General features: G+C 51.4%; 1 protein-coding gene across 1 annotated transcript; it reads left to right on the top strand.

Moving 5' to 3' along the window:
* Nucleotides 1-2,793: 2,793 nt before the first annotated feature.
* On the top strand, nucleotides 2,794-11,673 carry SLC3A2 (solute carrier family 3 member 2). Its single transcript, XM_072789566.1, has 9 exons — nucleotides 2,794-3,369; nucleotides 3,748-3,921; nucleotides 5,039-5,133; nucleotides 8,513-8,581; nucleotides 8,688-8,746; nucleotides 8,908-9,088; nucleotides 9,203-9,346; nucleotides 10,673-10,756; nucleotides 10,869-11,673. Exons 1-9 carry the CDS (start codon nucleotides 2,937-2,939, stop codon nucleotides 11,229-11,231), a joined length of 1,602 nt encoding a protein of 533 aa, XP_072645667.1. The 5' UTR covers nucleotides 2,794-2,936; the 3' UTR covers nucleotides 11,232-11,673.
* Nucleotides 11,674-14,120: the final 2,447 nt, after the last annotated feature.

Genomic DNA, 14,120 nt, shown 5'->3' on the forward strand with positions numbered 1-14,120 from the left:
CACTGAAGGATCTGAGGATCCCTAGCCACCTTGTGCGTTCTTTCTCAGTCTTTCCCTATCTTCTCCTTCCCCTAGATTTATTCCTTTCATTTTGGTTGAACAGGTATAAGCCATGGTTTGTTTTCCTTTCCTTTTATTTTTCTAAAGATTTTATTTATTTTTTAAAGATTTTTATTTTATTTATTTATGAGAGACACAGAGAGAGGCATCCCTTTCCTTTTTTTCCTAAAAATTTCATTTATTTTATTTTTTAAAAGATTTTTATTTTATTTATTCATGAGAGACACAGAGATAGAGAAAGAGAGAGGCAGAGACACAGGCAGAGGGAGAAGCAGGCTCCATGCAGGGAGCCTGATGTGGGACTGGATCCCTGGTCTCCAGGATCAGGCCCTGGGCTAAAGGCAGCACTAAACCTCTGAGCTACCCGGGTTGCCCCTAAAGATTTTTTCAAGTAATCACTACACAGAACCTGAGGCTCGAACTCAACTTCGAGATCAAGAGTCATGGATTCAACCAGCCAGGTGCCCCTGTTTTGCTTATTTATGCTATTATACAACATTGTTTATTGTTATTGTACAATGTTGTTTCATTTTCTTTTAAATTTTTATTTATTTATGATAGTCACAGAGAGAGAGAGAGAGAGAGGCAGAGACATAGGCAGATGGAGAAGCAGGCTCCATGCACCGGGAGCCCAACGTGGGATTCGATCCCTGGTCTCCAGGATCGCGCCCTGGGCCAAAGGCAGGTGGTAAACCACTGCACCACCCAGGGGTCCCTGTTGTTTCATTTTTATCCATTTATCTTCCTATGCTACTTTTGTTGTTTTTAAGGAGGGAAATATTTGGGTTTGACTGTGTAGTTTATCCACTCATTTTCCAAAACCTCATGGAGTGCCTACTTATGCTCCTTCTGTAAGTAGGGGGGCCTGTCAGCAAATAGCACGGGGCCTCTGCCACTTGTCTTAAAGTGCAGACATTCAGAAAGGAAATGTAGTAAACAAACAGTATGTGTTGTAGCAGAGGTAAATGGAGAAGTGTTCTTTTGGAGAAGTTGAGAAAAGCTGTAATCTGAGCTAGGTCTTGAATGGAATGTGAGCTTCTAAGGTCAAGCGGTAGAACAGGGAGGGAAAACATGGAATGGCAGGCACAAAGATGAAGAGGCCTGACAAAGCTGCATGTGCTGTGAGACTGGCAGGTGTTGGAAAGCTGATGTCGCTGAGGGAGGCAGGGGTAGTCTTTGTGGAAGGCGTGTGTTGGGGTGATAACCTTGGGGAGGTCAGTTGCTAGCTTCTTCACGCAGAAGGAATTGGCTTCATCTTTCTGAAACATGGGGGGCTGTAATGTTCCCTGGGGTGTTATGTTGGACCATCTCAAGGAGAGCTTCTGACCCTCCGTCTCAACCGTGAGCTTTCCCCTTGGGAATAAAGTCTGTTCAGAGCCTCTGGTTGGTGCTTATCTGGCATGCTCAGGGCACCTTGGATTCACTATCATCTTTGCACACCCGTCTGACCTCTACCCATTACCCCCTGGCCTGCCTCCCCTCTAGGAATTGGTTCTGGCTCTCCTAGGGTGGAAGTGGGGTATGGGCTTTGGTATGCAGAAGGGGAATGGCAGAAGATGAGCCTTTTCACACCCTTGGGTCTCCTTTGGCTCCCCTTTCTATCTGCTGTTTCTTCAGATCTTGGCTTCTGCTTTCTTCCAACTACACAGCTATCTTGGCTTCTAGCCCAGGTGGGAGAAGGAGAAAGAACTATTTTCCTTCACTTCGTCTCTGAAAAATAGCCTGGCTGGCACTGGTCAGGAACAAGAAGTTCCTGAGTGAGTGTGTGTGCCTCCCATGGTATCAGTGTCCAGCAGTCCCTGCTATGAACCTGTCTCTTGCCCCACTTACTCTCCATCCCAGGATCTCTTTGGAGGTTAGGGGGTCTTCAGGGCCTCTGCAGCTGCCTCCAAGGTTTAGCATAGTGAAGTGATGGTGGGTGTGGGTGGGGAAGGTAACCCTGGCACCCTGGGGAGGTTGGGCTAATATGTGGGAAGCCCTGCAAAGTGGGGGAAAGTCTGGTCTGTTGTAGGAAAATGGTGGATGCCTCTAACTGAAGCCCGACCTTGGAATATTTGCTACAGGCCTGAGGTTGCCCATCAGGCTTCTACAGATCTGGATGTCGGATTCCTAGCGGCCCCCGACATCCTGGCGCCAAAAACTGTGGGTGGGGTAGGGCGAGGGAGTGTCAGCTTCTACTCTCCTGTCCGAACAGGTTCATTTTAAAAACATCTCGGGGAAGGCTGGGTTAGAGTTGATTCAGTCTCGTTAATAAAGCAAAGTATTGTAGTGGGCGCTCGAGAGTTGCTACGTGATGAAATTATCTGAACTGGACTCAAGTGTAGTCTTGAAGGACCAGTGGGGGAGTGAGCCCTGCGGGAAGCGCTGGTCGAACGCCAAGTCCCAGAGGCTTGGGGAGACAAGGCCAGATCGGGGAAAGAGGGGGAGCGGAGTTTAGCGGGCTCCGTGGCCGTGCGAAGTTGGGACGGCCACGCGGTGGCTTGAGCCCAGGGCCCGGGGCAAACGGAGGACGGGGTCGGGGTAGTCAGTCACCCGCCTCCGGAGTGCGCCGGGAGGGGCTCCGGAACCCCTGCGGGAGGCTCCCTCCACCTGAAGGAACTTTAGGGGCAAACAGGTGGAGAGGAGGAGCTGGAGGGGGGCATCCCCTCTGCCGCCCACGGGTGCAGCACACAAAGGGCAGTCCGGGCGGTTCCCCTTTAAGAGGCGGGGCGGGGGGCGGGGCGGGGGCGGGGCTCCCGCTCCTCCCCGGGGTGACCGGGTCCCGCCGCCGAGCAGCCGAGGTCGCCGAGGCCGCGCGGGGTGGCGTAGTGCGGCGAGGCCGAGCTGACGCCGAGAGGGCCGAGCAGGAGTCCAGCCACCAGCTGACCGCAGGCGCCATGAGCCAGGACACCGAGGTGGACTTGAAGGAGGTGGAGCTGAACGAGCTGGAGCCCGAGAAGCAGCCGATGAACGCGGCGTCCGGGGCGGCCATGGCGGTGGTCGTGGCCGGCGGCGCCGAGAAGAACGGGCTGGTGAAGATCAAGGTGGCCGACGACGAGGCGGAGGCAGCGGCCGCGGCCAAGTTCACCGGCCTGTCCAAAGAGGAGCTGCTGAAGGTGGCGGGCAGCCCCGGCTGGGTGCGCACCCGCTGGGCGCTGCTGGTGCTCTTCTGGCTCGGCTGGCTCGGCATGCTGGCGGGCGCCGTGGTCATCATCGTGCGGGCCCCGCGCTGCCGCGAGCTGCCCGCGCAGAGCTGGTGGCACAAGGGTGCCCTCTACCGCATCGGCGACCTTCAGGCCTTCCAGGGCCCCCGGGGCGGGGGCCTCGTGGGTGAGTTCTGTGCGCGCCCCCGGCGCGACCGGCCTGTGCCCAGATGGACTCGGCCTTCCCCAGGCTCCCCCGCCCCCGCCCTCGTCCGCGCCCCCGCGGCGTCGCTTCCCCTTCTGTCCTTTGAAGAAACCGCTCGTCCTCCCTCTTGCACCAGGCCGGCTGACTCAGCGTCCTCCCTCACCCCTGCGGCGGGCGCCGGAAGCCGGTCGCTGACGTTTCTGAAGTAATGTGCGAGGGATCTTACCTCAGCTCCTCTCAGTCTCGTGCTCCCAGCTCGCCCTCGACCCCACACTTAGTTCCGGGGGGGAGGGGAGAATAGGGGAGATCTGGGGTCTCTCCGGGGCGGGGGTTCACCTTAACCCTTCCTTCCCGTTTCAGGCCTGAAGGGGCATCTGGATTACCTGAGCACTCTGAAGGTGAAGGGCTTTGTGCTGGGCCCGATTCACAGGAACCAGAAGGATGACCTGTCTGGGACCAACTTGGAACAGATCGACCCCACTTTCGGCTCCAAGGAAGATTTTGACAATCTCTTGCAGTCGGCCAAGAAAAAGAGTGGGTGTCTTGGGGTTGTCAGAGGAGCAGCTGAGAAGGCCTTGGCCTTTTGGCCACGGGAAACACGGGATAGGATTTTTGTTGGGTTTACCCCTGACTGGCTCTGAGCTTTCCTGAGGCATGTACAGGGGAGGTTTCTTTTTTTTTTTTTTTTTAGTTTATGATAGTCACAGAGAGAGAGAGAGAGAGAGAGAGAGAGAGGCAGAGACACAGGCAGAGGGAGAAGCAGGCTCCATGCACCGGGAGCCCGATGTGGGATTCGATCCCGGGTCTCCAGGATCGCGCCCTGGGCCAAAGGCAGGCGCCAAACCGCTGCGCCACCCAGGGATCCCCAGGGGAGGTTTCTTAGGCGTCAACCTAAAATGAGTTTGTTGAGCGGTTCAGAGATTTTCTACTTGCTGTGTGTCCAGTCATTGAACTTCTGGGCTTTGGTGCCCTTACTTGCAAAATGTGGGCACCACATTTCCTCAGTGATTTATTTTTATTTATTAAAAATAAAATTTATGTTTATTTAAATATTTATTTATTTATTCATAGAGAGAGGGAGAGACACAGGCAGAGGGAGAAGCAGGCTCCATGCGGGGAGCCCTACTCCAGGATCACACCCTGGGCTGCAGGCGACGCCAAACCGCTGAGCCACCAGGGCTGCCCTAAAAATTTTTTTTAAATAGGCTCTACTGCCCAGCATGGGACTTGAACCCATGACCCTGAGATCAAAACTCAGATGCTTTACTGACTGAGCCAGCCAGCAGCCCCTAAGTCAGTGTTTTTTTTTTTTTTTTTTTAAGATTTTATTCATTTATTCATGAGAGACACAGAGAAAGAGAGAGGCAGGGACACAGGCAGAGGGAGAGGCAGGCTCCATGCAGGGAGTCCAATGCAGGACTGGATCCCGGGAATCCAGGATCATGACCTGAGCTGAAGGCAGACACTTAACCACTGAGCCATCCAGGTGCCCCATTTTTTTGTTTCCTCATGGAAGATCTTAAGCTGGGCTCAAATCTAAGTTTTGTGCCACATGATACATAGGGAATAGTCTACCACCTTGTGTTTGTTGATTTTTTTCCTTTTAACTCCAAAGTCTTTTTCACGACTACCTTTTCCTCCATTGTTCCAGGCATCCGGGTCATTCTGGACCTCACTCCCAACTACAAGGGCCAGGACTCATGGTTCCTCCCCACAGAGATTGACGCTGTGGCTGCCAAGATGAAGGTGAGTGTGTTGGTGCTGACAGCAGGTGGGAGCTTGATGCTGGGGCTGTGTTGATCCCGCTGGCAAGCCCCATAAATCCAGCCTGGCTCTAGCTGAGGGGTTTCTTTTTCTTTTTTCTTTTTTTAAAATATTTTATTTATTTATTTGTGAGAGACACACAGAGAGAGACAGAGACACAGGCAGAGGGAGGGAGAAGCAGGCCCCATGCAGGGAGCCCGATGTGGGACTTGATCCCAGGTCTCCAGAATCATGTCCAGGGCTGAAGGCGGCAAGAAACCTTCAGCTAAACCGCTGAGCCACCTGGGCTGCCCCGCTGAGGGGTTTCTTGCTCCTGGGAACCAAACTGGCTCACTCCTCCCACAGGCAGGAGGGTAGGCCAACAGGGCAATCTGTCTTTGCTTGTTCCTTTTCTGGCCATGTATTTATCTTGTTTCCTTGATTCTGATGGTAACAGTGCCAGGAAAGGAACTTCTCAGATGTTACTCTGGGTTTGATTTTCCTTCCTTTTGGGAGAGGAAGCCATTTCTCTGTGGGACTCCTGTTCTGTCTGGTTTCCCAGTTCTTGTTTGATGTGTTTTGGAGTGGAGCCCAGTCTGAAATTGTAAGCATTGTGGTCTTATGTGTGCGGGACAATGCCAAGTACTTTGTATGTGTTCTCAATTTCTCTGTGACCACACAAAGTCCCTGTCACCTCTCATCTGTAAACGAAGAAGCTAACTAAGGTTCAGAGGAGCTTGTTGTGCTTAGGACTTGAGGTCTTAAGTAATCTCATTTCGGTAATTTGCCTTCACTGAATGAAGGTATAGGTGCAAAGAGGGCAGGCTGGGAATGGGACTTTGTCATCCAAGCTCCTAATGGGATATTGGGTCCTGGGATATTGACAAGTTCAGCAGGGATAGAATAAAAATGAAGCAGATCCAGACTCTTTGCTGGCCCCCGTGATACTGAAATATAATTCTTTTTTTTTTAAGATTTATTTATTTATTTATTTATTTATTTATTTATTTATTTATTTATTTATTATAGACACAGACACAGAGAGAGAGAGAGAGAGAGAGGGAGGCAGAGACACAGGCAGAGGGAGAAGCAGGCTCCATGCCAGGAGCCCGATGTGGGACTCAATCCCGGGACTCCAGGATCCTGCCCTGGGCCAAAGGCAGGCGCCAAACCGCTGAGCCACCCAGGGATCCTCCTGAAATAGAATTCTTTACTTAAATTTCTGTAGGACCCTTAGGGTCATCTAGTTCAGCTCTTTAAAAGTTATTGATAGGGGGATGCCTGGGTGGCTCAGAGGTTGGGTGCCTGCTGGAATCCGGGATCAGGTCCCGCATCGGGCTCCCTGTGGGGAGCCTGCTTCTCCCTCTGCCTGTGTCTCTGCATCTCTCTCTCTCATTCTGTCTCTTGTGAATAAATAAATAAATCTTTGTTTTTTAGATTTTTTAAAAAAATTATTTATTCATGACAGAGAGAGAGGCAGAGACACAGGCAGAGGGAGAGGGAGAGAAGCAGGCTCCATGCAGGGAGCCCCATGTGGGACTCGATTCCAGGTCTCCAGGATCACACCCTGGGCGGAAGGCGGCGCCAAACTGCTGGGCCACTGGGGCTGCCCAATAAATTAATCTTAAAAAAAAAAAAAGTTATTGATAGGAAGGGTGCCTGGCTGCGTCGATAGAGCATGTGACTCCTTTTTTTTTTTTTTTTTTTTAAGATTTTATTTATTCATGAGAGACATAGAGAGAAGGCAGAGACATAGGCAGAGGGACAAGCTGGCTCCTCATAGGGAACTCGATGCGGAGACTCTATCCTTGGACCCTAGGATCATGCCCCGAGCCAAAGGCAGAGGCTCATCCGCTGAGCCACTCAGGCATCCTAGAGTCTTGATCTCAGGGTCGTGACTTTGAGCCCCACATTGGCAGTAGAGCTGACTTAAAAAATTCCTTAAATTAAAAAAATTACTTAAAAAAATAAAGTCTCGGGCTCCCTGGGTGGCTCAGAGGTTTGGTGCCTGCCTTTGGCCCAGGGCATGATCCTGGAGTCTTGGGATCGAGTCCCATATCGGGCTCCCTGCATGGAGCTTGTGTCTCCCTCTGCCTATATTTCTGCCCCCATCCCCCATGTCTCTCATGAATAAACAAATAAAATCTTAAAAAAAAAAATAAAGTCTCTTAAAAGTTATTGATGAAGGAATGTTTCAGACAGTATGGCATGAGGACTAGTAGCCTCAGATGAAAATGGAGATGAGGAGAGAGAGCACAGGGACCAGATTGAGAAAGGGGACAGGGCTGTGGAGGTGGGCCCCAATGTTCTGCCTTCATCAATGCCCTCACTTCAGGCCTGGCCCTGTGCTGCAGAGCTGACTCCTCTTTTCAGATCTTCATCAAGACTGCCCTGGGGCTGTGCTTTGAATTTCACTCTTTCCTCTTGGGCCTTGCTCTCTCACTCCTACCCTCCCCAGACCTCAGGACACTGGGAGAGAAATAATGGACATTTGTCTTGGGATCTTGGCTTGCATTCCCTGTGTCTGCTGCTCTCTGACTGTGGTTGTGGGCTTGCTTCCTTGCTCCTCTGAGAGTGCTTTGTCATTTCTGAAATGAGTATATAAGCATTCCACACATGCTAAGGGTTATTTTATTTATTTATTTATTTTTAAAGATTTTATTTATTTATTATTCATGACAGAAACAGAGAGAGAGAGGCAGAGACACAGGCAGAGGGAGAAGCAGGCTCCATGCAGGGAGCCTGATGTGGGATTCGATCCCAGGTTTCCAGGATCAGGCCCTGGGCTGAAGGCGGCGCTAAACCGCTGAGCCACCTGGGCTGCCTGGGTTTTTTTTTTTTTTTAATTAAAAAATTTTTAAAAAAGATTTTATTTATTCATGAGAGATATAGAGAGAGCGAGACAGAGACACAGGCAGAGGGAAAAGCAAGCTCCAAGCAAGGGAGCCTGATGTAGGGCTCAGTCCTGGGACCGCGGGATCACTACCCGAGCCGAAGTCAGATGCTCAACCGCTGAAACGCCCAGGCATCGCCACACATGCTTAGGATTAAATGAAGTTATTTTTATGAATGTACCTTTTCTCTTGGGCCTTTCCTATAGGAGTCCAAAGGTGAAGCCGTGTGATTTGCCCTGAGGTGGAACAGAGAAGTGAAATGCTGTACTGTTAAGAATCAGTGATAGTTCAAAAAGGGAGGGAACCGAAGGCTAAACCTTTATGATAGAGGTAGTTAAGGGAGGCTGAGGCTGGTCAAGGCAAGTGACTCTCCCAAGGTCATGGAGAAGTGCGTGGTGGTCATGGTTTGACGTGGGCTGGATTTTGTAAGCTTTTGCATCGGAGTGTTGATACCTTTTGTCTGTTTTCTTTTGCCCCCTTCCCTGTAGTTTGCTCTGAGTTTTTGGCTGCGGGCTGGTGTGGATGGGTTCCAGGTTCGGAACGTGGAGAATCTAACGGTAAGTCCCTTTTCCCTGTGAGAGGCAGAGCCTGGGTCAGAGCAGAGGGACTTTCCAGGGCTTGGTAGTGTTTGCTCCTCCTTGACTCTGCTTTTTTTCCTTCTAGGATGCATCTTTGTACTTGGCTGAATGGCAGAATGTCACCAAGAGCTTCAGTGAAGATAGGTAGGTGCCAGACCTCCCCTGCCAACTCAGCTTCCCCATGGGAACTCCTCAGCTGAGTGCTAGGCCCCAGGAATGGGGGGATCCCTAGTCCAAGAACCTTCTTCACCTTTTTTCTTTTCTTGCTCTTTACAAACTTTGTCCTATTCTCTTGCTCTGTGCAGGCTCTTGATTGCGGGGACTGAGTCCTCTGACCTTCAGCAGATCCTGAGCCTACTTGGCTCCACCAAAGACCTGTTGTTGACTAGCTCATACTTGTCGAGCCCTGATATCACTGGGAGGCATACAGAATTCCTAGTGACCCAGTATTTGAATGCCACTGACAATCGCTGGTGCAGCTGGAGTGTGAGTACATAGTGTGGAGTAGAAGGCGCAGAAGGAGGCCTTTTAGAGGAAGGGGTGTTCACGGATGGAGGCAGAGGTGGGCTTCGGGGCTCACCAGTGCATCCATTCCTGCAGTTGTCTCAGGCGGGATTCCTGACTTCCTTCGTGCCGGCTCATCTCCTCCGCCTCTACCAACTGCTCCTTTTCACCCTGCCCGGAACCCCAGTTTTCAGCTATGGAGACGAGATTGGCTTGGAGGCAGCTGCCCTGCCTGGCCAGGTACGGCTTGCTACCTCCCCAGTGTAGTGGGGGAGGCTATGTTCATCTATCTCAATGGTTGTATGGATGACTGCAGGCAGATGTGAGCCTCAGGGGGAGCTGCATTTGATTCCTGGTCAGCCACCTAGTTCGTCACTGTGTGGCCTCGGCAAGTCATTTCACTGCCATAGCCTTGATCATCTCTTCTGGGTTATTGCATTTCTTGTGGGGAAGTTGGGATTCAATGAGAGCATATATATATTTTTAAAGATTTTATTTATTTATTCATGAAGACACAGAGAGGCAGAGACACAGTCAGAGGGGGGAGAAGCAGGCCCCATGCAGGGAGCCTAATGTGGGACTTGATTCCGGGACTCTAGGATCATGTCTTGGGGCCAAAGGCAGGCACCAAACCCCTGAGCCACCCAGGTATCCCGAGAGCATATTTTTTAAATTCAGTGCCTGAACATGTGGTAGGTGTTCAGTATGGGAGCCATCATTCATTCATTCACTGATGCATTCAAGGGGACTCTATGTCCTCCACAACTCATAGTTGAGTGGAGGACCCATATGAGTACGAGAAATGCATGGTAGCCCCTGCCATGATCAGTAAGAGCATGAAGGCACTCATTTAGCTTTAGCCACAAGCTTGGACACCCAAGCTGTATTTATAGAACTGGTCATTTAGTTAATCCATAGTTTGATGGAGTAAATCCTATATGCCATGCACAAAGGATACAGCAGTACACAGAAGGGCTGAAGGTGGTGAAATTAGATAGTAAAATAGAATAAAGGTGCCCAGTGCTGTTCAGTACCATGCAGAAGAGAATAGGGCCAGGGGCCTAGAGAACATGGAGTGGGGCAGCCTGGGTAGCTCAGCAGTTTAGCGACGCCTTTAGCCCAGGGTGTGATCCTGGAGACCTGGGATCGAGTCCCATGTCAGGCTCCTTGTATGGAGCCTGTTTCTCCCTCTACCTGTGTCTCTGCCTCTCTGTGTCACTCATGAATAAATCCATAAAATCTTAAAAAAAGAAAAGAAAAGAAAAGAAAAACATGGAGTGGGGGGATGTTTTCCATCGAGTGGCCACAGAGGATCTGGTGAGACAACTGAGCAGAGCGACCAGAGGGCAATGAGGGAGCTAGCTTGTGCTGTCTGCAAGAGCCCTCCAGGCTGAGGGCACAGTGTGGGCAGGGACCGAGGCAGGAGCCTGCTTTGCTTGTCCAGCAGAAATTAGGCCAGAGTGGGGAGTAGGGGCATGGGGGAGGCTCTGCATGGGTGAGGCTGGGAACAGGAGGAGGGAGTGCAGGCCCAGGCCTTTTCCAAGTCCTGTTTTCCCTGTTTTTCAGCCTGCGCAGGCTCCGTTCATGCTCTGGGATGAATCCAGCTTCCCCAACGCCTCAGGACCTGGAAGTAGCAACATGAGCGTGAAGGTAAGGGTTTTGAGTGGGCTAGGCCTGCTCAGCAGAGGGTGGGCAGGTGGCTTGTAGGAGTTTGTGCCCAGGGGTGTCTTTTATCTTTTCTTGCTATCTTGATCATTTGCAGAGCCAGAATGAAGACCCACGATCCCTCCTTTCCCTGTTCCGGAGGCTGAGTGATCAGCGAGGCAAGGAACGCTCCCTACTGCACGGAGATTTCCATGCACTCTCTTCGGGGCCTGACATCTTCGCCTACATCCGCCAGTGGGACCAGAATGAGCGTTTCCTGATAGTGCTCAACTTTGGGGATGTAGGCCAGCTTGCCAAGCTGGGGGTTTCGGGTCTGCCGGCCACAGCCAGCCTGCCAGCCAAAGTCAACCTGCTGCTCAGCACCCATCTGGGCCATGAGGAGGATGCCTCTCTTGAGCTAGAGCATCTAAACCTGGAGCCCCATGAGGGCCTGTTGCTCCGCTTCCCCTACGTGGCCTGACAGGACACACTATTCCTCCCTTCCTCTGGCCCTTTGGGTCCTGGTTTCGTTTCGTTTCTTTTCTTTTCTTTCTTTTTTCTTTTCTTTTTTCTCCTTCCTTCCTCCCTTCCTCCCTTCCTCCCTTCCTCCCCTCCTCCCCTCCTCCCTCCCTCTCTTCCTTTTCTGTTACAGATTACAGATGAAACCCCAGATAAGGTATATTCTGGCTTCAAATAAAAGTCACTCCTGGGGAACCCTGGGTGGTGGCTCAGCGGTTTAGCACTGCCTTCAGCCCAGGGCACAATCCTGGAGACCCGGGATCAGGTCCCACATCGGGCTCCCGGCATGGAGCCTGCTTCTCCCTCTGCCTGTGTCTCTGCCTCTCTCTCTCTCTCTCTCTCTCTCTCTCTCTCTTTCTCTCTCTCTTTCTCTCATGAATAAATAAAATATTAAAAAAAAAAAAGTCACTCCTGCCTGGTGAGGTCTTGAGTTCCCTCTACCTGCCAGGGCAGGATCTCCTCCCCAAAAAGAATCAACTGAGCGCTCAGTGTGTGCCAGAAATCGGTTTAGGTCCCAGGGTTACAGGAGGGAACAAAGTACAGCATCTCTCTGTCCTTGGGGCTTATGGTGCAGTGAGGAGGTGGAGGAGAAATAAAGTGAATACAATTCAGAGTGCTGGGTTATAGTGATAGTGTGCCAAGGGGAAAAAAGTCATGCAGGAAGAGAGGGAGGGGCTTGGGGCAGAGGGAGCTTGAGGAGGAAGGAGAGGAGGCCTCAGCCAGGAGGTGACATCTGAATGAAAGGCCCTCCAAAGGAGGGGGTTAGCTTGCCAGGTACCTGGTGAAGGGGGCTCTCTAGGGCCCTATGGCAGGGGCCTGCCTTGCTTGAGAGTGAGGGAGGTGAGGGGTGATGAGTTCCGGTTGGTAGGGGTTGAACAGATCACAAAGGCCCAAGTAAGGTGGTCACATCGAAGGGCGCAAAGAATTTGGCAGAGGGCATGGGACCCACAAGACTGACTTCATTTCAGACACCAGTTGCAAGTTCTGGGTCTGCGGAACCACCCTCAGTGGGTAATTTGCTAGAATGACTTATCGAATTCAGGAAAGCAGTATATCTGGAAGGATATGCGTTCAGCCAAAAGACAGGTTGCATAGGGGTGGAATGGGTGGGCAGGGGGAATGCGAAGAGGTGTTCCAAGAGTGAAGCTTCCTAAGGATTGTTCTCTCCCAGGGGAGCCCTCGACTTGAGACCTCCTCCTGGTTTGTGACACAGTGTGGCCAAGCAGGGACCTGAGCTGTGGGGTCCAGGTTTCTGGGGGATTACTCACAATCTCGGATGTGGCTGACTCGGTCTCTACCTCCCCCGACTTCTGGGCCCAGAGGTCATGTGTCCCAAAGCACTTTTTGTAAATCACATTGTCAGACCGACAGATGTCTGAAATCCCCAGACATTCCTGTCAGGACATTCCAGGGGCATAGAGATCCCCTCCGGGGGAACCAAGGGTAAAGGTCAGATGTTGGGTAAGATTAGCTTCTCTGCACACAGGGTCTGAGGAAGTGGGATGGGAATTGGGAGAGTTTGGAGCAGTGAGCGTGGTCTGAAGTTGTTTTTCCGCTGACCGTCCTGCTAGCAGGGAGGCCGATTAGGGTGGTTGTTACCGCTGCAGCTTTTGTAGACTTCCCAGGATAGCCTCAGTGGAGGTGCCAAGTGCATTTACTTTGTGGGGAGACCCGCAGGATTTTCTGTTGGATCTTTCTACCATAGTTTTGATTCTTAGCCTGGACTCACCCACAGCCTTTGGGATTAAGTCCCGCCCTCCCAGCTTTCTTAGGTAAAAGAGCACTATGCCTGCAGGATGGGACTTGTTGGGCCTGGGCCTCGAAGGTGGTCCTGGTATGGGGGGAACAGGGCAGGAGATTAGATGCCCCAATTAAGGCCCAGTCCATGCTTGCTCTCTGGTTTCCCTTGCCCTCACCTGCGCCAAGGGCTGTGAGGGCATGCACTCTGGTGCCAGGGCACAGTTCCTGTGAAGACATTTGGCAGCCAGCCAGCTGGGCCTTAGCTCTTTCTGCCTTGCACTGCCCTTCTCTCTCCTACTAGCACTTCTGAGACCTGTCCCTTGTCTGATTTGGGCCTCTCCTCTTCCTGAGGCTCCCCACCCTCAGATTCTTTCCTGGGGTGCCAGCTCCAGCCCCCCTTCTTTTCTCCTTTGCTTTGCCCCTGGCCTCCCCTCTGACCCAGTTGGTATCATGATGTCACTGCAGATGGAGCCTCTTCCTCATTTTGTGCTTTGTAATTTACTGTTAACTTTCACTTTTAATTTTTAAATTTTTTTTTAAAGACTTTATTTATTTATTCATGAGAGACACAGAGAGAGGCAGAGACACAGGCAGAGGGAGAAGCAGGCTCCTTGCCGGGGAAACCCGACGCGGGACTCCATCCGGGGCTCCAGGATCACACCCTGGGCTGAAGGTGGCGCTAAACCGCCGAGCCACCCGGGCTGCCCTAACTTTTTTTCCGGGTTCACAGCAGGGTGCTGATTAAGCCTTGGTGGGGGGAGGGGGTCCCAGATATAGAAGAGTCAGGATGATTATAAAGTTTTGGCTGGAGCAGCTGGAAGACTGGAGGTGCCTTTGCTGAGGTGGGGAAGACTGCTGGAGGAAAACATTTAGTTTTTATAAATATAAAATTTGCCACGTTACCTGTTTTTAGGTGTACAGCTCAGTGGCATTAAGTATATTCACACTGTGGTCCCACCAGCACCAGTGTCCACCTCCAAAACTTCTCCATCATGCTGAATGGAGACTGCCCACTAAACATACCTCTGTTCCTCCATATTTGTTTTTAAATTCTTTTTATTTTATTTTTTTATTTTTAAAGATTTATTTATTCATGAGAGACCAGAGAGAG

The sequence above is a fragment of the Canis lupus genome, chromosome 21, assembly GCF_048164855.1.
Source record: "Canis lupus baileyi chromosome 21, mCanLup2.hap1, whole genome shotgun sequence".
In the NCBI taxonomy this organism is placed as follows: Eukaryota; Metazoa; Chordata; class Mammalia; order Carnivora; family Canidae; genus Canis; species Canis lupus.